The 23050-nt window shown below is 39.8% G+C and overlaps 1 protein-coding gene across 4 annotated transcripts; it reads right to left on the bottom strand.

Moving 5' to 3' along the window:
• Nucleotides 1-3017: 3017 nt before the first annotated feature.
• Nucleotides 3018-22575, bottom strand: LOC132856807 (zinc finger protein ZFP2-like). Of its 4 annotated transcripts, none has more exons than XM_060886592.1 (9): nt 22437-22575; nt 20171-20210; nt 19240-19363; nt 19034-19144; nt 18250-18452; nt 15534-16576; nt 13939-14255; nt 12727-13049; nt 10323-10543 (listed from the first exon to the last, which is right to left on the bottom strand). In XM_060886592.1, the coding sequence occupies exons 2-9, from the start codon at nt 20183-20185 to the stop codon at nt 10415-10417; spliced, it is 2265 nt and encodes a 754-aa protein (XP_060742575.1). In that variant the 5' UTR covers nt 20186-20210; nt 22437-22575; the 3' UTR covers nt 10323-10414. The 4 variants fall into 4 exon arrangements, with proteins under 4 accessions (XP_060742578.1, XP_060742575.1, XP_060742574.1 ...); XM_060886591.1 differs by having other exon boundaries at nt 10324-10543; nt 19231-19363; XM_060886595.1 differs by lacking the exons at nt 12727-13049; nt 13939-14255; nt 15534-16576; nt 18250-18452 and adding exons at nt 3018-4392; nt 7405-7595; nt 8269-8336 and having other exon boundaries at nt 10272-10543; nt 19231-19363.
• Nucleotides 22576-23050: the final 475 nt, after the last annotated feature.

Here is a 23050-nt window from a genome sequence, read left to right as displayed (position 1 = left end):
GATTTTTATGGCCTTAAGCTCTTCCAATTATACTTGTTTGTGTTCAGGCAAAAGGTAGTGGCAGCTGCATACCACAACCCCTGAAGTGTCTCAATGTGGTGTTCTATGAAATTAGTGCGTTCAGGTAGATGAGAAAACGTGTCAGAAAATTCCGCTTGAAACTTGGCAACCGCTATGATTTGGGATGGTGAGCGACGGTCTCCACGGGAGATCAGGGAGGATTGAGATGCACACTATGGGTTCAGCTCCAGTACCAACTCCACCTTCTCCGGAACTACTTTTGCCAAATGAATTATTGGGGAATAGTTTTAGGTGGGAATTAACACCATTTCTCAGAATCAGGGACAGGAAAATGGTAGAGTAATTGATGAGGAGGATAAGAGGGGACTTCCTGTCCCTGCACTTGTTCCTGAATTGCAGCTTGCAAGTCATTTCTGCTGAGTTTTCCCCATCATGAATGGTCGGGGCTAAAAAAATGTAAAGGACCTACTCGTACAGGTGACGGTTATTTATCAAAATATGCATACTTGAACAATTAAAAAAATTACTATTTCCAAAAGTTTTATGTTAAATCCGGTAAACATTACCATAAAGTTTTCTGCTTGTGTGTATACAATAAAATTCAAGGCCATATTGTGCTGTGAAATATGCTGTATTTCTAAAACTTGAAATATTTTATTCAAGTATACACATTTACATACAGATATTTGTAGCACATTATTTTCCATATTTTTAACACTACACTCTGGCTATAATATACAGCATACACTGAAATGTATACAAAATGCAAAGCAACGTCTATAAGACGCCTGATTGTAATACATGAACATTTTAGCAGTTGTATAATATTGTTATAGGTTATTAAAGGTTGAGTATTGGCTTTTACACAAAGTAAGTTTATCCACTAATGTTTATTTCTCTGATCACTGGCTCGACTTCTCTCCATCTGTTACTAGTGTGTGTCGTGCTACTTAGAGCATGTGTGTGTGAGAATGTGTGTGAATTTCCTTTGCTTGGTTTAAAAGACCTGTGTTTTAAAAGAGCCTTTGAAAGGCCTTTACGTCAGCTGTTTTCACTTCCTGCTTGTTTTTGGGAGTATTTTGCCTTCAATATTACCTTCAGAAAGTGAAACGCAGCTCAGTTTAATTCAGGTCAGGTGATTGACTTGGTTTTTGCAGAAGATTTCACTTTGTTGGCTTAAAAATGTCTTGGGTCTTTGAAGTATGCAAAGTATTCTGTCCTATTATTAATAAATACAAGGGAACCAGTTTCCACTGTAAGCCACGCATACACATATGCCAAAAGAAAGGTGGAATCCTTCAGATTATAAGCAGTTCATTCCTTTCTTCATAATCTTCTCTACAAAATTCTGTAAGACTGTAACCTGAGCTGAGGCAGTAACACTCCCAGTTGCACCTCTTTGCAAAAATAAGTCTTTTGATCGGGTAAAAATATTACACTTGCTGTTTAGTTTATTATGTTGGCTTTGTAGAAGCCAACATTCTGTTTTCCTATTTAAGCTTAGACAAAAATTTATCAAGAGTAACTCCTCCTAGGTGGCTTAGTGGTTAGCACGTTCACCTCACAATACCAGGGTTGGGGGTTCGATTCCCACCTCCACCTTGTGTGTGTGGAGTTTGCATGTTCTCCCCGTGCCTCGGGGGTTTCCTCCGGGTACTCCGGTTTCCTCCCCCGGTCCAAAGACATACATGGTAGGTTAATTGGCATCTCTGGAAGATTGTGTGAGTGAATGAGTGTGTGTGTGTGTGTGTGTGCCCTGCGATGGGTTGGCACTCCATCCAGGGTATATCCTGATTTGATGCCTGATGACGCCTGAGATAGGCACAGGCTCCCCGTGACCCGAGGTAGTTCGGATAAGCCGTAGGAGACGAGTGAGAACTCCTCCTAGGGCTTTCGAGCCACATGCACCAAATTCGGATATGTTGTAGACCCTGGTCTGAAGATTTATGCTTTACTTTTCTAAGCGATCAGAGTTCCGGTACTTCCGGTACCGGGTCTCAAAGTGGCCTTTTTTTCCCATAGACTCCCATTATAAAATTTGGAGGTTTATAACTTGGCAAGCTTTCAAACTACACCAAACTCGGCCAGCTCCTTTAGGGTGATACTCTGAACAAACTTTTACATTGGTGTACCGACTGGCCTATCGGTTGTCCCACAGCCCCGCTCCCAAAATATGCAAAATCAAAAAACTTTTTACAACATGGACATGTGACATATCAAAACACTCGGCCCAATGTGGGGAACTTCCTCAAGAGTATTCGGATGACGTCACATGCTCGTCTCCACTTGCCTCCAAATGTTTTGGCACCCTAGCTTTCTGTCCACTTGCCTCCAAACATAACACTGACCCTTATGTCCACTCGCCTCCAAAAAACACCGTCCTTTGCAAATACTTGCTTTGTCAAAGGCAACATCAAAGTTTGTCGTGACAAACAAATCTAGTTACTAATATTTTCAGAAACTAAAATATACTTTAAGGGGGGCACGGTGGCTTAGTGGTTAGCATGTTCGCCTCACACCTCCAGGGTTGGGGGTTCGATTCCCGCCTCCACCTTGTGTGTGGAGTTTGCATGTTCTCCCCAGTGTGTGATTGATTGAGTGAATGAGTGTATGTGTGTGCCCTGCAATGGGTTGGCACTCCGTCCAGGGTGTATCCTGCCTTGATGCCCGATGACACCTGAGATAGGCACAGGCTCCCTGTGACCCGAGATAGTTCAGATAAGCGGTAGAAGATGAGTGAATGAATGAATTAATGAAAATATACTTTTTTTTATTTTTGAGTCTAAATTAATTTTTAAAAAATGGTAAAAAAAAAAAAAAAAAACTCCCATAAATAAGATATAAATATACTATGGCATAAAGGTATATGAAATAGTACTGAAATTTAAAAAATAAATAAAAAATAAGTTTAAATAGGGAGTACAATTTATTTGAACAACCTAACATATAATATTATGGATTATGTATTAAATCACTACAGTTCTTTACCCCAACATTCCAGTAATATAGCTCGAGGAAAAAATGCAAATAAAATACAAAACAATAGAACATTAAGTACCTTTTCTGTTATTTAATCATTCTAATTTGACAAACAGTAATTTAACACGTTAATGAAAAGGTTGATGTACTACACAAGGTTGGTGCACTTGTGTTTCTTAAATGTCTTGAAATAGGTGAATCTGCGTGCACACTGTGAGCAGTGATACGGCTTCTCTCCTGTGTGAACGCGCTGGTGTGTCTTGAGATTACTCTGGTATGCGAAGCTCTTCCCACACTGTAAGCAGTCATAGGGCTTCTCTCGCGTATGGAAGGGTTGGTGTCTTTCAAGATTTCTCTTTTCATTAAAGCTCTTCCCACACTGTAAGCACTGATACGGTTTGTCCCCTGTGTGAACGTGTTGATGTTTCTCCAGGTTTCTCTGCTGATTAAATCTCTTCCCACACTGTAAGCAATGATACGGCTTCTCTCCTGTATGAACGCGTTGATGTACTTGAAGTTCACCGTGCTGATTGAACCTCTTCCCGCACTGCGTGCAGTGAAACGGCTTCTCTCCCGTATGAATGCGTTGATGTTTTTGAAGGTCGCCGTGTTGATTAAAGCTCTTCCCACAGTGTAAGCAGTGATACGGCTTCTCACCCGTATGTATACGCTGATGTGTTTTAAGATGACTCAGCTGATTAAAACTCTTCCCACACTGTGAACACTGATATGGTTTCTCTCCTGTATGGATACGCTGATGTGTTCTGAGATGGCTTAGCTGATTAAAGCACTTCCCACAGTGGTTGCAGTGAAACGGCTTCTCTCCTGTGTGAACCCGCTTATGATCTTTGAGATTACTCGGCTTTTTAAAACCTTTCCCACATTGTGAGCAGCGATACGGCTTCTCTCCGGCGTGGATGAGTTTATGATCTTTAAGACGACTCGGGTGTATAAAACTCTTCCCACACTGTGAGCAGTGATACGGCTTCTCGCCTTTATGAATACGCAGGTGTTTTTGTAGAGTAGTCGTTTTATTAAAGCTCTTCCAACACTGTGAGCATTGATGCGGCTTCTGTCCTGTTTGAACGCACTGACGCTGTTGGAGATGATGCTTTTTGAGACTATCAGGATTAGTAAAATCCTTTCCACATTTTGAGCAGTGATTGCTTTCTTTCTGCATCAGTTCCTGAACGATGCGAGTGTGACGAGTATCAGAGCTCGTTTGCTCACCGATTGAGCTTCCTGTGTGCACCACATTGTCATTCTTTATCATCAATCTCATATTTTCCTCAGAATGGCTCCTCCTTACGTGGTTGTAAAGGTAAATTTGACATTTGTAGGAAGTTTGACACCAAGAGCAGGAGAAAAGTTGTAGCAGGGCATCATTCATTTCTGAAGAATAAAAAAATGAAAAGTATTAGTCACTTATTGTGACAGAATGAAACATCAGTGTCTACAGTACCACCTTGAGTATAAACATTCATAATCCTTGAGTATAACCCTGTAAACCTGCTCATTCAGTTCTAAAACAAAATAAAAACAACACTGATCAATTCTATTTAGTCTAACTGCCCACAAACACATCTGCCCACCTCTGTACCCATTACATATTTAACTGATTCTTGGACTGAAAAGAAGTTAACACAAAAGCTGCAGCAAACTATTTTATATTCTTCTTTTTTTTTTTTTTTAATTGTGATTTTTTTGTTTTTGCATAGTTACTAGAGATGAGTCGGATACTCGGCTGAAACGAGTATCCGGTACGGATAAAACACTTCTGCCGAGTACGAGTATTATACGAGTAATACGAGTCAATATCTGTGCTCGGATTGAATGAAAATCATCATTGGGTAGCTGATTGTGTTAGCGTTCTGTGATAGGCTAGTCACAGCGCCCCTCCCCTACAGTGATAGGCTAGTCACAGCGCCCCTCCCCTACAGTGATAGGCTAGTCACAGCGCCCCTCCCCTACAGTGATAGGCTAGTCACAGCGCCCCTCCCCTACAGTGATAGGCTAGTCACATAGCGCCCCTCCCCTACAGTGATAGGCTAGTCACAGTGCCCCTCCCCTACAGTGATAGGCTAGTCACAGCGCCCGTCCCCTACAGTGATAGGCTAGTCACAGCGTCCCTCCCCTACAGTGATAGACTAGTCACAGCGCCCCTCCCCTACAGTGATAGGCTAGTCACAGTGCCCCTCCCCTACAGTGATAGGCTAGTCACAGTGCCCCTCCCCTACAGTGATAGGCTAGTCACAGCGCCCCTCCCCTACAGTGATAGGCTAGTCACAGCGCCCCTCCCCTACAGTGATAGGCTAGTCACAGCGCCCCTCCCCTACAGTGATAGACTAGTCACAGCGCCCCTCCCCTACAGTGATAGGCTAGTCACAGCGCCCCTCCCCTACAGTGATAGGCTAGTCACAGCGCCCCTCCCCTACAGTGATAGGCTAGTCACAGCGCCCCTCCCCTACAGTGATAGGCTAGTCACAGTGCCCCTCCCCTACACACATACAGATGTATTGTGTTGCTGTGTCTCGCTCTGCTCACTCACAGTCACACACAGAACAGCTCTCTGTCTCTCCCTCAGTCACTCGGGTTCGCGGGTCTTTTCCGTTAATGTTTAGGGTTTCTTCAGCTTTTTACTTCGGGTTGTAACGTTAATAATACGTACTTACTAACCAGTAGAGTTCTTTTAAACGTGGGTTCGTTCAGACGTGGTGCTTGCTTGGTAGAATGCGAATCGCATTGCATATCTGCCTGTCGGAGATTTTTTTTCTTTTTTAAACCTTCAGCTGTCTCTAACCAGTAACCAGACACTGTGTGTCTGACACGTTTTTGCTGTATTTCATAAAAACATAAAGGTAGTAAGCTAGTGTTATAAATATTACAAATTAATTATTATCGGTTAAAGCACCGCCCATTTCAAGACAAGCCCCGCTTACTTCCGGGTCAGACCCCACCCACTCCGAGTACGGATACAGATACAGATAATTCATATGGTTAACAGATACGGCTACAGATACAGATAATGCTGTACTCGCTCATCCCTAATAGTTACGTTATGCTTGATGACCATAACAATAAAATATGAATAAATGAAGTATAAATGGCATGTGCGAGTATCGGAACTCCTGACACTAGTAACCTAAACTCATTAGGCTTTAACTGACTGCAGTTACAACAATTACAGAACGTAATAAATACTGTGGCTTTTGAAACCATATGCTAACACTGTTGTATACAACCATGGGGTTTTCTAATCAGCTGAATAAGGCTCTGAAGAAATGAAGAAGATTAATGCGCAAGAAGCAGCGGAAGGCCAAAAAAAAAGAACAAAGAGATCCCAATTTTCACTGTGCAGAAATGTTGAAGGGAAACTGTGCAGGTAAAGGCAAGACCAAGAAAGACCTTTCAGATAAAACCGCCCATGTTCGAGCCAAAAGGAAAAGCAAAAATGAAAACATTTACATTTATGGCATTTGACACCTTTATTCAGAACCACTTGTTCAACTGCTGTTTAAGGGACTTGCTCAGGGACCCGACAGTGGCATCTTGGTGGACCTGGGATTTAAACTTGCACCCTTCCAATCGGTAGTCCAACACCTTATGCAGTAGGTTTCCACATCCCACCTGCAACTTCATCTGATGCCAAAGAACATATAGATGATCCAGAGTAATTTTGTACAGAAGTGCTATAGAAGTTATTTGCACCAACCACAAAGGTATGTATGTTTAAAGGAAAAAAATTAACAGCATTTTGCAAAAGGAACATATTGTCACGGCATAGGAGTAGATTATCCTTCGGGATACAGGGATACGTTTACAGCCAGTGGTGGAGAAAATATTTCACAGGTAAACGCAAGAAAGGATTTTAGCAAATAATTCATCAAGGCAGGATACACCCTGAATGGAGTGCCAACCCATCACAGGGCACACACACTCTCATTCACTCACACAATCACACACTACGGACAATTTTCCAGAGATGCCAATCAACCTACCATGCATGTCTTTGGACCGGGGGAGGAAACCGGAGTACCCGGAGGAAACCCCCGAGGCACGGGGAGAACATGCAAACTCCACACACACAAGGTGGAGGCGGGAATCGAACCCCCAACCCTGGAGGTGTGAGGCGAACGTGCTAACCACTAAGCCACCGTGCCCCCCACCTCAAATTACCAAATTGAATCAAATTACCAAGCTGGAAAGGTCACAGCTTGAGACTAGCATCCAGTTTGTCTGGTGTTTGTTACTCAAACTGAGTTGAGTACATCACTGCTTGCTCTAAGTGGAGAGGAACTCCCTATATATGCAAGTGTAAACATTGTTAGAAGCATTCATATGGACCAGTCACCGTAGGCAGAAGGTTAGTAGCTAATTATAATATAAAGTAGGACTGTACGTAACCATTTGAGGAGCATTTTTTCTTCCACAGGGAGTCGAACGCAAGTCCAAGGTTTTTTCCGTAGTCATCTTTGTACCACATCAAGAGTTCTTGTCCTGGTTTGATGGGTTGACAGCAACGATAGAGAATGCCTCCTCGATACTGGAACGTCTCAAGATTCTGTTCTTCTTCATTACGAGCACAATTCACATACCTGGAAAATTAAGAGACAGGCAGTCAGCAAAGGATGAGAAAGAGAGATAAAATAGGAGAAAAGAAGGAATCTGTTGTCAGTTGGATGATCCCACCAGCTTCTCTTAAACATGTGATGTTGGTTGAAACAGCTTTGTGCAGGCAACCATAGAGATTACCACTCAAGTGGCAATACAGACAAGTCTGTTGATTTAAACATTCAACACTGTGTTAGGTTATGCTCACTTCATTGACCTCAACGGTGTGAGATGAAAAAACTGCTGAACCCCTTAAATGGGAGCAGATTCGGGCAGTTTATATTGTGCAGTGTTGCTGCAGTTTTGAACACAGCCACCAGTCACTTGTCTGTTGTAGATTCAAGAGTAGGCAAACAACTGCTAGGCAGAAGAAAGAACTCTGTTCACACTAAAAGCATTTTTACTTGACTTGACTGCAAAAGGACTTGGTTATGCAGATATACACTGCTCACTGATGGATACGAATGAGACACAAGCCTAGGCTTCTCTACACTTTATATATAACTTGATGAATAGTGTGGTGCATTAATAAGGAAAGGTGGGGCTACATCATAGAGGTGTAAAGAGATGTCTTCAGTCCGACATGCATGAAGAGGGTGGCCAAAAATAAAAGCTAAAATACTAAACAGAATGAAGACTTGCAAGTGTATTCCTCACCTCATCCAGTTAGAATGCGTCTCTCGCTGGCCATCTATGTATTTCTCACACTGCCTTCTCCTGGATATCTACAAATGAATGCATAACAATATTATACATTTACATTAAATTACATGAACTCAAGTATAAAACTCATGTCTCTGAGGGCCGGAGCCCTATATAATAAGCAGTGGTATCTCTTTAACATCAAAAAATATAAAATCATTGAACACTTTATTAGGAACACCTGTCTACTTATTCATATGGGCCAGCAGCTTTGGGTAATGCTTACATCAACCCAAATCAGATTGGGGAAAAATGTGTACTCTGGGATTCTGACTGTGGTACGATTGTTGGTGCCAGTCAGGCTCACTCACTCACTCATTTTCTACCGCTTATCCGAACTACCTCGGGTCACGGGGAGCCTGTGCCTATCTCAGACGTCATTGGGCATCAAGGCAGGATACACCCTGGACGGAGTGCCAACCCATCGCAGGGCACACACACACTCTCATTCACTCACGCAATCACACACTACAGACAATTTTCCAGAGATGACATGACAATCAACCTACCATGCATGTCTTTGGACCGGGGGAGGAAACCGGAGTACCCCGAGGAAACCCCCGAGGCACGGGGAGAGCATGCAAACTCCACACACACAAGGCGGAGGTGGGAATCGAACCCCCAACCCTGGAGGAGTGAGACGAACGTGCTAACCACTAAGCCACCGTGCCCCCTGCCAGTCAGGCTGATTTGTGTAATTCTACAAGTGATTATCTGGAATTTTCACACACAACAGTCTCTAGAGTTTGCTGAGAATTGTGCAATAAAGAACAAGCAAGAAGTTATGCAGACATAAATGGCTTTTCCTTCTTCAGTGCGATGAAGATTTTAGACCTCCACTGAGAATCCTGAGGCATCTAAAGGTCTACCAGCTCCAGTTAGACTCTGCGATACTATAGAGGAGATGTGATCTTTTGCATCAATATAACATTTATCAGACTGTATATTTATAATCACACCCTCCAGTGTCACCCATATGAGGATGAGGTTCCCCTTTGAGTCTGGTTCCTCTCAAGGTTTCTTTCTTTACCATTAAAGGGAGTTTTTCCTCACCACAGTCACCTGAGTCACCTCAGACTTGGATAAATACAAACACATTTAAATATATCTAATGTTAATCTTGAATTTTGTATTCTATTAATCTTTATATTATTCTTTATAATAACCTTTTGTTCTATGTTTATATTCTGTAAAGCTGCTTTGAGACAATGTCAATTGTCAAACGCGCCATACAAATAAACTTGAATTGAACTGACTCACTGCCATGGCGATCCAACCCAGCTACTAAGGGGTTAATTCTCAGTGCCAGACACAAGCTTGAACAAAAATCGGAAGGTTGCATCATCGGCATCCTTCATTAAACCAGTGTCAATTTAAGTATGCGGATTGGATGGTGCACCGAAGTGACCCCAAACATGGAGCATCTAAAGGACAACAACCACAACAACTGACTAAGTGACTATGTTTTAGGGGCAGTATGTGTGTTTGTAGGTTGATACTTCTGTGGATTGATTTCACTAATGTCCAAAATGCTGAAGGCAGCAGTTTTGCTTAGCGGTAAAATTCAAAGGAAAATTGCATGAAAAATAAACGAAACATGTTGATAATACCAATTTAATTTTGCTCGCAGTCTGATCTCAGATGAGGAAAAAAATAGGCCTGCTCTTTTTAGCCAGTTTGCACATGGCAAAAAGCCAAAGAAAAAGAGATTCTCTCTTATGGATCATCCTGTTAAGGAGAGCCATTAAACAAAAGCTGTGAGGTCCTTTTGAAGGCTCATGGGCATGTCTGATACTTGTTGCATCCTTTTGGTCACTGTAAAAGTACTTGTGTGCTACCTATGTATGTCCAGGATATTTATGCAGTTTACAAAAGGCTGAAAGCTTTATATCATATTTTAGATATTGACATTTACCTTAGAAACATTAGCATTAGAAAATTAGTAGCAAGAAACTCACCACCCAAGAGTAGGCACTATTCATGGCTTCCTCTTTGTCCACCAGGTCTCCCTCACATGGCCCAAAGTGTGCACCAAGTGGAATAGTGTCCCCCTTATTAAATACCCCCAGGCCTGCATCAGGAACGTCAGATATTCGAACCTCTAGACCGGGCGGAAGAGTTTGTGCTGCTCGGTTAGTAATCCCCAAAGGAACAGGTGTATCGGAGATAAAAAGAGCAGGACCATGAACCTCACACTTGTTGATGAAGTAGGATTTGCAGTCCTCACAATCTGGAAGTTGAAAATGCAGCAAATTAAACTCTGAGTCCAAATAAATGCACAAACCATAGCACTAGTATCATAACCTCATGGAAAGTGCTTGTGACAGGCTGCTTTTATTTATATGGGGACATTAGACTGCTTCACAATAGTATTATTAGACATGCATATAATGATCATGTCATGTACTATATAATACATTTCCCTGAATAGCTATCTACTGCCTTATGTCTGCTGTAAAGTGTAGACAGTTTAAAGGTGAGGGCTCCGATTTTTGAAAGCCAATGTTGACATATAAAATCACCAAAACAAACACGCCCCTAACCCAAATGGGTCCTACCCCTGTATTTATAGCTCCGCCCACACATACATACGTAACCCAGGCAACTAATGGAAAGAAATGTGTCTTTATCATAGGTGAAGGGAAGAACAATACGATTGTAGATAAACAAACAAGCAAAAATGACACACAAGCATAATCATGTAAAGGACAAAGGCAAATATTAGTTCTGTGTAACAAAACAAAACCAACGTTACTCACCTATCGAGAAGGAAAAAAAGCGCCTCGGCGTCTTAAGTAAAGTTGGTCACATATTCACAGATTGGAGTTTCCCGAGTCAATAACTCCTGAGTTAAACACTGTTACTACACAAAACATGGTTGTAGCTGCGTCTCTACATTACTACGATAGAAAAGAGGTGTTATTTGTGTAGTAACAGTGTTTAACTCAGGAGTTATTGACTCAGGAAACTCCAATCTGTGAATATGTGACCAACTTCCTGCTCCTTCAGTTCTCTCCAGCGCTGGAAAGCTGATCCTATATTAACATGTCCTACTTCTTGTCTTATCGTAAGTCTTTCTTTGCTTTCTTTCTTTGTTTTTATCCTCCATGTGAATGTTAAAACCACTTTCTGCTAATGTCACACGCCCCTTTCTGCTCATTGGCTACACGTTTGTTTTGATTTTTGTTTTGATTTTTTTTTTTTTATTATTCGGCCCGACTCAGTTTTCAGAAGCGTTTCTCAAAAATCGGAGACCCCACCTTTAAAGTAAGGTTAGGCAACACATTCTGCTTATACATTTCTTATATACTACATATAACAAAACTACCATGTAACAAAAAAAAAAAAAAACACATAATAATTTATTTACAAATCATTTAATTATTAAAGAAAATAGACCCAATTGAAAACTAAAATTAGTCACATATATTGTAATATATAATAAAGCATAAAATTCTAACCAAAAACATATAGAATTTTCTCTGCTTTCGGTAAAGATTTGGCATTATTTAAAAAAAAAAAAAAACACCCAAACATGGCACCCTGTATGGGTAAGGATAAATTGTTTAGAAATGGTGGTTTACACTGATCAGCCATAACTTTAAAACCACCTGCCTAATAATGTGCAGGTCACCCATGTTCTGCCACAACACCCCTGACACATAGAAAAATGGCTCCATGAGAGCTCTAAAAATGTGTTCTGGGATATGGCACAAAGATGTTAATGTTGCAGGGTGGCAGGGCACATTATCCTGCTGAAAGAGGCCACTGCCATTAGGGAATACTGTTACCATGAAAAATTGTACTTGAACTGCAACCATGTGGACGTAGGTGGTACGTGTCAAATTAATATCCACATAAGTACCAGGACCCACGAGCATCACAAGAGCATCACACTACCTAAGCCAACTTGCCCATAGTTCATCCTGGACATGATTCATCAGACCAGGCCACCTTCTTTTATTGTCCCATGGTGCAGTTCTGATGCTCATATTTCTTTATAAGTGCTGTTCTCATAGCCAGCGATAATCGTTTTAATCATTTGTACTATAGAACAGTGGTGCAAAGAGTACTGGATTTTTATACTTAAGAGTACTGCTACTTAGAAAATAATTCACTTGAGTACGAGTAGAAGTACTGAAAAATAATACGACTCAAGTAAGAGTAAATAAGTAGTTGGCTGAAAAACTACTCAAGTTACTGCGTTACAAAGTACTTTGGTACACTACACCTTACACAAGAAAACTTTTAGTAGTGCCAGTACAAAAGACAGAACTACTAAGTGTTATAACTAACAACATTTATTGAAAAAATAGGACTTGAAAAAGCATTAGCTCCCGTTAAAGGAAATCATAATGATATAACAAACATTTCAGAGTAGCTTCATTCCAAAAAAGCCCTATTCAGATTTACCAGAAGTTGATTTTCGAAATTTGAACAGTCAATCCTAGCTCGCTTGGCTGTAAACAGCTGCCCAGCACAACTGAACAAGCGTTTACATGCTGCTGAAGCAGGAAGTCCTGTATTTAAACGCAGAGACAATTTCTTAACATATGGGAATGTATGAAGAAGATCCATGCTATCAGGTGCACATGCCAAGTATCCCTGCAGTTCACCAGTGGCATCTGGAGGGTTTGCCTTCATTGATGAAAAGAAATCATCTTCATCAGACATTTCACATCTCTGGGACTCTTGGATTGGGAATGTTCTCAGATAGTTCCGGATATAGTCTAACCCTAGAATAAAAAAATGAAAACATACAGAATGCTATGTTTTGGAATTGTCTTAATTCTAATATACATCCAATATACAGAGAAGAACGTTATAGCTGCTGTAAGCTTATCTATAAGTCTTTTTAAAACACATTTCTTATACAGTATGTACAAGTTTGAGAATCTCATTGTTCAGATGATAACTATTACTGCAACACAAAATGTATTAGAAATAAAACACAATACAAAACGTACAAAAGTAACCTGAAAATATTTCCTCGCTGTCGGGCGAAATCCTCGTATCTCCAAAACCATTATTTTTCAGGAAATTAAAAAAACGCCGTATTTTATTGAGTTATTAAACATTGTATCGTTAAAGTTGTTATTATACCTTATATTGCTTATATGATATACTGTTGTGTACCAACATTAACACAATATTTTCCCAAAGTCACGTTTTATCGGAGATACAAGCTTTATGACTTGGGAGCAGGGAGATACGAGATTATGCTGTCGCGCAGCTCTCCCGCGGAGTGAAGAAAAGGTGGAGTTACGAGATTTCTCAGACAGTTGAAGTGTCCAATGGAGTTATGAGATTTGCGCTCAAGCTATTTTCAAGACTTTAGATTGGTTAATAACTTGTAAAAATAACAGACCCACGTGAGGACTGACCAATAGCATCGATATGTGAAAAAATATGAAATTGAACAAATTTGGACATACGAGGTTTCCGCCTGACAGCGACGATATGTTTTGTTATTCAAATAAGAAGGATCAATTTCCATTAATTTAAACTAACTCATTTGACTGAGTGTTTAGAGGGAATGTTAAAAAAAAATGAGAACAAAATGCGCAATGTTATAAACAGTATCAAAGAACAGGAGCAAGGTAAAGTGTTGTAATATTATTGTACCTGTTTCAATGATTTGGGTGTCAGATGTCCATGAAGTTTTGAATCTTGGCAAAAGAATCGCTGCTGCAATTAGTTCAGGGTCTTTCATCATTTCTCCAAATCTCTTGTCAAGGCCTTCTTGTAATGCTTGCAGCAGTGGTAAACATAATTTACTGGTGGCCTCCATTCTCTGCAGCTTCTTCCTTAGCTGGAACACAGTCGGAAGCATACATCCCATGTGGGTGTTGTTTTCAGACTGTAGGACGTTGAGTGCTGATGTTACAGGCTTCATCACTGCTACATATTCAGCCAGAAAGGCAATCTCAGCTGGGTTCAACCTAAAAGATATTTTTTTATGCAAACCAATCATTAGTAATAATTTTAATTAACCAAGGCAGACACTTCACTTTAGACACATTAGACCATATATAACAATAGAGGCAGCCAAACTATTTATGCATGCCATGATTTTTTCTCACATATCATACTGTTTCACAAGCTGGTCCCAAGCAAATATGACAACTCTAAAACCAATTGAGACCCTTTATAAGAAAACCTTAAAAATATTAGATCAAAAACCTATCAGTCATCACCACTGTAATTCATTCATTCATTCATTCATCTTCTACCGCTTATCCGAACTACCTCGGGTCACGGGGAGCCTGTGCCTATCTCAGGCGTCATCGGGCATCAAGGCAGGATACACCCTGGACGGAGTGCCAACCCATCGCAGGGCACACACACACACACATTCATTCATTCACTCACACAATCACACACTAGGGACAATTTTTCCAGAGATGCCAATCAACCTACCATGCCTACCATCTTTGGACCGGGGGAGGAAACCGGAGTACTCAGAGGAAACCCCCGAGGCACGGGGAGAACATGCAAACGCCACACACACAAGGTGGAGGCGGGAATCGAACCCCGACCCTGGAGGTGTGAGGCGAACGTGCTAACCACTAAGCCACCGTGCCCCCCACCACTGTAATATTATTACTAAATACAACTTATTCAATTTTAACAATTCCTCACATTATCAAGATGCCTGTTTCATTTTTAAAATCTTACACGGGCTTGCACCCCCACCACTGCGTGAATTTATAAACCTGAGGAATAACAGTGATAGGGCAAACAGGGCAGCTACCAGGGGAGACTGTGTTATACAGTATAGGTGAAGTAAGTCTGGTCAAACAGTCTTTTCAGTACGGGCCTCAAATTATTGGAATTGTCTCCCTACTGAACTCAGAAAGAGCGCCAGCTATTCATCATTTAAACTCAAACTCAAGAAACAGATTAAAAACACTCAAAATTGCAATCAGCAATAGTTAATTTATTTCATCTTCGGTACTGCCCATTTTTTGTATTGTATTTATTATTATCAGTTTTGTGTTTTTCATGTATTTAATTGTTGTACTATGATACTGTGTTGACCTGCCAAGGGACTGCAGATGAAAAATAGCTCTTCAGCTAATTCTGGCTAATTTACATTTTAAGTGTAAACAAAAAATGTTGATTGATGTGCATTGTCCCTTTCAAATAAATAAATAAATAAATAAATAAATAAATAAAAAGGGCAAAATATTCAGTAAACAAATACAGAGGGCACTTACATGTTTAATTTGAATGCTCCACACACATTCCGAATCGCCTCCTCACCTTGATCTTTCATTATACGGACCACCCTTTCGACAGCCAGGTATAGCGAACACCATCGGGTTTGGTTTGGTCTTATAAATTGCAGGTGGCAACCAGCATCCACTACGTCAGTAGCTGTTGAAGATCGTGCAGATTTGTTCCACAAAGCATGGCACTTAGAAAAAGCAGAGCGTGATAGCTTCCTGTAGGTTGCATTCTGGGTTTCAGCCACAGAAGCATCTGTTGTTGCCACCAGGTTCAACAGGTGACATGCACATCGCTGGTGATTTGGAAGGTGATATTCTAAACCTGTATCAGCTTCCAAAATGGAGAACATGTCATGATACTCTGCTTCCTCTTCATCTTCAGTGTCATCATCAGTTTCATGGTCAGCTGCTGTCTCTTCCGGCACCCCAAACACTTTAAAGGCCTTCAAAAAATTAGACCCACTGTCTGTAGTTGTTCTTACAATCTTATCACGGATGTGATATTGGCTGTGGATTTCATCAAGGGAAGACGCAAGAATATCAAACGTATGGTGGCCTCTGAGGCGTTTGCAAGCTAAAGCGACAGATTTCCGCTCTAGCGTCTCCTCTTCAATCCAGTGACAAGTGACCCCGATGTAGCTCCCCTGCCTCACACTCCAACAGTCCGCTGTTGTTGAGACAAACTCCACTTTGCTAAGCCTAGCTGTTATGGCTTTTTTGACATGCATAGCTGCTTCTTGAATTCTCAAACGCACAGTTGGTCTTGACATCACAGTCGCACCAGGCTGAAGAGTGTTAATCAGGGTCTTGAAGGCAGGTTGTTCAACAACTGAGAATGGCTGAAGGCCTTCACAAATAAAGTTGATCACCAGCTTATCTACTGTGGACTGAGGCACTTGTTTGGCTCCTCCTGATATCACCTGATCAATTCTGCATTGCTTGCTTGAATTACTGGAACATGGAGTCTCCTTTCTCTTCCTTCGTTGAGCAATGCAGTTTTCATAATCTTTCATTTTTTGTGGGTGCTTTCTCTGTAATGGCACATTATGATAACTTGTCAATGCTATGAATTTTTTTTTATACTTAAAGCGTTTTTCTCAGTTAAGATAACGATTTACACTGTAACAGTAACACTCATTTAATTGCTCTGAGTAATAACTAATAAGTAGAACAGGATGGGTATGCTTACATTATGCTAGCTGTGTAGTGTTTTCATCCATGTTCATTATAATGTAACGTGTGGGATTTTTAGCCCAACACAAAATTAGTACTTTAGTTTACAGTAATGTGTTTCATTAGTAAAACATATACTTGTTTAACCAGACATATACACTGTTCAATCCATTTTGCACTGTACAGCCCTTATGAAAATTAACCATGGTTTTTTGGTGTATTGATTACTATTAGCAAAACCATGGTTTTACTACACTAAGCATTTTACACATGTTTTGAAAACCATGGTTATTTTGTTGTTACCATGGTTTTTTGGTTTTAACTGTAGTAAAAACTAGGGTTGCAAAATTCCAGGAATTTTCAAGGCTGGAAACTTTCCAAGGGAATTAAGGGGAATATATGGGAATTAAGGGGAATATATGGAAATAAACTGGGAATTTAAAAAAAATGCATAGTTGCCTATAACAAGGAACTTAAATGCAGTTAAATAAAAAAATCTTATTTTTTTTTTTTAACAAGATTTAATGAAATTTAAGTTGAATTTGTTCCCTGTGTTCCTCGGTCACTTGCACACAGCACACTGCTTACTGGAGGGCCATTGAGGCCAAACCCCCTGCATGTACTTACATTCTTCCATAACATGCACAGTAACACTTTATTTTAGGGTCATTTAACTAGTTGCTTATTAGCATGAATATTAATAGAATATTGGCTATTTATTAGTACTTATTAAGCACATATTAATGCCTTATTCTGCATGACCTTATTCTAAATCCTTAATTGTACCCAATACCTAAACTTAATAACTACCTTATTAACTCTTAATAAGCAGTAAATTAGGAGTGTTACCACATGCACAGATAATTTGATGACCCTCCCTCACACACACTCACTCCCCTGAAATAAAAAGAAAATCCTCTATAAAATAATTTTGATTTCAATTAAGTTTATTATGTTTATTACAAGCATAATAATGTTTATTATGCTTTTGTGTTACTCAATGAAAAAATCAATTAAAGTTCTACTTACAATTATGACCAAACAAAATGTTTATTTATGTTTGTATATGATATAGTTTATATAAATTTCCCTATATTTCCAAATAATTCCCATAAATTCCTGTAAATTCCCATAAATTCCCGTAAAGTTTCCAAATTGGAATATTTCCAAAATTCCCTAGATTAAGTTCCCATGGAAATTTACCGGAAACTTTCCGCCCCTTTGCAACCCTAGTAAAAACATGGTTAATTTTCCTAAGGGAGTAAACACTGCCAACATCACACGCAGTTTTTATTCAGTTAAATATCATCCACAAGGCTATGTTGGATTTTGTCGTGTCGCACTTTAATGCAGGGAATAAGTTAATCACTGAGAAAAAAAAACATTTATAAACAAATGACCAAAAAAAGAGAAAAAAACGCGTGTTCTGAGCTACTGATTTACTCATATCATTTACATTCGATATAATTAACTAACTTATCCGACATGTTTAACTTAATCTTCCCAAATTGCTTGTGACTTTGACACTTACCTCAACGTGTTTGCGTAAGTTAGATGAAGAGTTGTGAAATGCGGATATTTCCACATTCTTTGGAAGACAGAGCTTGCAGCTCATCATGATGCTTTGCCTCTTTCTGCTTTGGTAGCTGAATATCCGAGAAAGATGAGGCCAGGGATGCTCATCACCGCCATCATCATCATCATCACCACCAGGACGGGAGCTGTCGGTCTCATCTGCAGCCATAGCCATTTCGCTGTAATTTCACTGAATCCACGCAAAGTTGCGCCAGAACGTTTATTTATTTTGAAAAAATCGCACCTCGTCATTGGCTAGCGCGTTTATTGGCTCCTGAATCTTACTGCACGTTATAGTTTTGAAACATACATGGATGATTTTTTTTTGTACTTTGTACTTTTGGGGGAAAATAAATGTAGCGAAGTTGAATACATCCTTTTTAAATGACTCAAGTAAAAGTACCACAATTTAATTATACTCAAACAAGTAGAAAAAAAATAAAAAATGTACTCAAGTACTGTAACGAAAGTATTTGTAACTAGTTACTTTCCACCCCTGCTATAGAAGCTAAAAACCAGAGTGGAGTCGGACCAGACGCGATGACACGGTCGACCTACCTTTCCAGTTTGATGTGTAAGTGTGGAAAATGTGTTTAAAATACATTTCGATAAACAAAAAATAGAAACTAAATCATATCATAAACATAAATAGAACCAAATAATTCGCTTTTTTTTTCTCTGACCATGCTTAGTTATCTTTGAGATATTACCCAGACACAGATTAGCAATTTAGGTCTTACAGAGGAACTCATCATCTTCAGGTTCTTCCTCTTTTATAGATTTCTTCTGGAATCCTGCAGTGTGTTGGTCAGTAGTCATGGCACATCCTACAGGGCTTGATGTGCCTCCACCTAAAAGTCCACAAATGCACTAATAAAACAAATCAGTGGGACAGACAGGGTGTTACTGATACACAAACAGGACTCTGACATCTTACATGAATAACCTTCATCTTCAGGTTCTTCCTTTTTTATAGGCTTCTGTTCATCCACAAGGATGATGAACCCCACAGAGCTCGATGTCCCGCCATCTGAAGTAATGCAAGACTCAGTCTTCACATCCCCACAAAGCTGTGCAAAGAACAAAAATGATCAGGATCATCAAATTATAAATGAATTAGCTAGCCCACTCCAAGCGGTGAAGGGGACAGCTATGTCACCTTAATACTGATGGAGGACATAATATAATCACTAAGCAACTAGCAATTGTTTAATCTATAAACTGCAGTGTTCTCTGCAGTTGCTAAAAATACTTGTTCATCTGCTGGGCAAAATAAATCTAGTAATACAGCAGTTGCCTTGTAAAAAAATTCCAGCACAAAGAGAAAATGCATACATCCCATATATCGTCGCTGTCAGGCGGAATCCTCGTATCTCTAAAACCGTTATTTTTCAGGAAATTAAAAAAAGCCGAACCTTATCTGCAGTGCACAGGGTTTAGTCCGCGTTGCAGTGGATTGTCTTGCGCTAAATTCCTGTCCTCAGACGAGCACCAGAACTAACGGGGGTCAAGATTTTTTTTTCTTTGAGCCCAGTGTTTTGAAGACATTTACCTCAGAAGACGTGTTGATTCGTTGCGACTCTTCTTGAGGAGAAATATGCCTGCGAAGCTCTCCCACGGAGTGAGGAAGAGGTAGACAGTTAAAGTGTCCAATGGAGTTATGAGATTTGCGCTCAAGCTATTTTCACGACTTTAGATTGGTTAATAACTTGTAAAAATAACAGACCCACGTGGGGACTGACCAATAGCATCGATATGTGGAAAAATATGAAATTGACCAAATTTGGACATACGAGGTTTCCGCCCGACAGCGACGATATGCTATTTAATAATAATATTTCCTAATTGATAGTAAAAGAAAACCAGAGAACACTAACCTCTGCTGTTTCCATTATAAGACACCTAAAGGCTGCAATTCTGAAAAAAATAAAAAATGAGGCTCAGTAATAACCAGGGCATTTGATATATCAAACCACTCAGTACAAACAATTAAGATTATTCTGCTACCAACAAGAAAAACATAGTCAGGGTCTGAGCTCTAGAAAAAGGGTTTTGGTTTCTTTATTTATCACTCGAATAAATGATTTTATTAAGTTCATAATTCCCTGTAATAACCATGGAGACTGATTTATGTCCTCAGTCTACCTCAGTCACATGTGGAGCATGTAGTAGCCTAGTGGTTAAGGTGTTGCGCTACCAATCGAAAGGTTATGAGTTTGATCCCAGCACCACCAAGCTGCCACTGTTGGGCCCCTGAGCAAGGCCCTTAACCCTCAATTGCTCAGCTGTAATAAAATTAGGTAATGTAAGTCGCTCTGTATAAGAGCGTCTGCCAAATAGTGTAAAAAGGTATCATGGCCTTTTCATGTTCCCAAACTTACTTCTATTTTTACTCTCTTTCCACCCTTCTATCTGCTTGTTTCTAAGATCAACATTAAGATGACTTTGTTTTCGCAGTCATATCAGATCACAAATGCCTTAATGTGGATTATCTTGGAGTACAAAATTATTTATATAAACATGTAAAAGTTGATGATTCTTTCAAAAGCCACCCCTGGGATTTGAACCCTTGGTGTTATTTGCCCCACATCATTCTTATTACACCTTCAATGAGATGTGTCATATTCATAATCACCCGCTGCGCTGAACGACTTCATTTTATCCTCTCAGATGAAATCGTATATAATATTCTGTTCTGAGTTATGTAGTCTTAGACAAGAAGAAGGCAATTAAACATGCTTATTAAAATATCTGACCACGACCACCATGTTGATTCTCATTTAATTCATTACTGACTTGATTATGCATGATTTACCAGCTGCAGCATTTGATGATATTCCCTTTCATTATACATTCTGTGTCTGATAAACCATTTTGTTTGTTTCTTGCAAACCCAATTTTCTGTATATTACCTATAAATCACACTTGTCATACAATTATGTTGCAAGACATACTAAGGATACAGTAGATACAATTCACTCATCTCAATAAAACTGTCTTGTATTTGGCTTAGATTCAATTTTGGGTCAAAGATAATTTCCTGTGTTTTTGCCTTTATCCAAATCTGCAATGCTGGTTGACGTTTTATTAAATAACGTTTTCCGCCAACTGTCTGAGTGTCTGATGATCCTATTCCCATACGGATACGTGTGATTTGTTTCATCTAATGTTGAGAAAAATAATTTGACTACTACATGTGAAACAATGCGAATCAGTGACCCAGATTTTACCACTCGTTATCGAAACAAACAGTTGATGTTCTGGTATATTTGTGATAATTTGTAAATACAAAAAAAAAAAAGAATAGTCAATGAAAACTTAATTCAGGCCAAACTTTTTTCAACCACTTGAATTCTACTTAATATAATTATGCTATAAACAGTGTGTTATTATATGTCCATAAGAGACAAACATCTAAACATCATCCAAAGAGACGAGTAGAAAGAATTACAGTTTACCCCTTGATAAACTAATCCAATATGAACAGGGCTTTTAAATCATTTTGAGGAAAACAATATGTAACACTAATGTAATTTGTAGACGGTCCCTTAGGTCTACTGGAGCGCTCTATAGAGCTAAGGGACCGTCTACAAATTACATTAGTAAATAGATAGTGCGGGTCTTCATTAAAAAAAAAAAAAAAAGTAGGCTCAGGATTTTAAATATCCCACGTCCCCTATTGCCTGGTCTGTGAAGAATATTAATTTATAGGTGTTATTTTTTTTGCGCGTTCGACTGAGAGAAGGCAGAAATCCGAATGTGCGAGTGTGAAACCGAAGTTTATAAAAATCGCGTCTTTGTTTATTTTGATATTTTAACAACCGAGAATAAATTCAGTGTTCCTCATAATAGATACGGATAATTTTCGTTCACCAGACTAATTTAGGCAATGTATCATTAGCAAAATACCCAATACACAGAATACAGAATAATCTCACTTCACTATGGAAGCGGTTCAAAGTAAAACAATTTAAAGGCTGCGTTCCAAATCGACTAGTGCACTAGAAAGAGGGCGGTCGCTATGGGCTCGTGCGCTATATAGTGCACTTACATAGGGAGTCGCGAGCTATTTGGAATTGAACCATTATATTATATTATATATCCGCTCATCTAGCAAGATTTAATAGATTTAATTTGACTTACATCGTGCGTGGATGCAAATCTTAACTTGTTCAGATTTTTTTTTCCTATGGAATCCTTTCAGAAATATTTTCACGTACAGAGAATTAATTCAGTCAAACAGCGGTGTATTCCTTCTTCGACTTGTAGCTGTTGTTGTTTTCTAGCGTTTGGACATTCACCATTTCGGCTCGTTAGCGCCACCTACTGGGCTGGAGCGTGAGGCAGGTTCAGGGACTGCATACTGTACTGTATAAGTGGACATAATGGCGCCATTGACCATCATTGAGGTCTTGAAACCATCCTTATACAGGAACAGCAAAGCCAAGCAAAGTTTTTGCTATGCACTGAAGACTTTTGAGATCAGAAGATGAATCTAAGATTCTCTCTCACTCACTCATTTTCTACCGCTTATCCGAACTACCTCGGGTCACGGGGAGCCTGTGCCTATCTCAGGCGTCATTGGGCATCAAGGCAGGATACACCCTGGACGGAGTGCCAACCCATCACAGGGCACACACACACACACACACTCTCATTCACTCACGCAATCACACACTAGGGACAATTTTCCAGAGATGCCAATCAACCTACCATGTATGTCTTTGGACCGGGGAAGGAAACCAGAGTACCCGGAG

This window comes from Tachysurus vachellii, chromosome 14 (assembly GCF_030014155.1).
Source record: "Tachysurus vachellii isolate PV-2020 chromosome 14, HZAU_Pvac_v1, whole genome shotgun sequence".
In the NCBI taxonomy this organism is placed as follows: Eukaryota; Metazoa; Chordata; class Actinopteri; order Siluriformes; family Bagridae; genus Tachysurus; species Tachysurus vachellii.
This window is presented reverse-complemented; position numbering and strand designations above follow the sequence as displayed.

Excerpts from the sequence above, each read along its gene's own strand:
- LOC132856807 (XM_060886591.1), bottom strand. Across the intron at positions 14,256-15,533 it reads GGAGCATTCAAATTAAACAT|GTTGAACCCAGCTGAGATTG; the intron begins GTAAGTGCCCTC and ends AATATCTTTTAG. Across the intron at positions 10,544-12,726 it reads ATTTCGAAAATCAACTTCTG|ATTGTGAGGACTGCAAATCC; the intron begins GTAAATCTGAAT and ends TTCAACTTCCAG.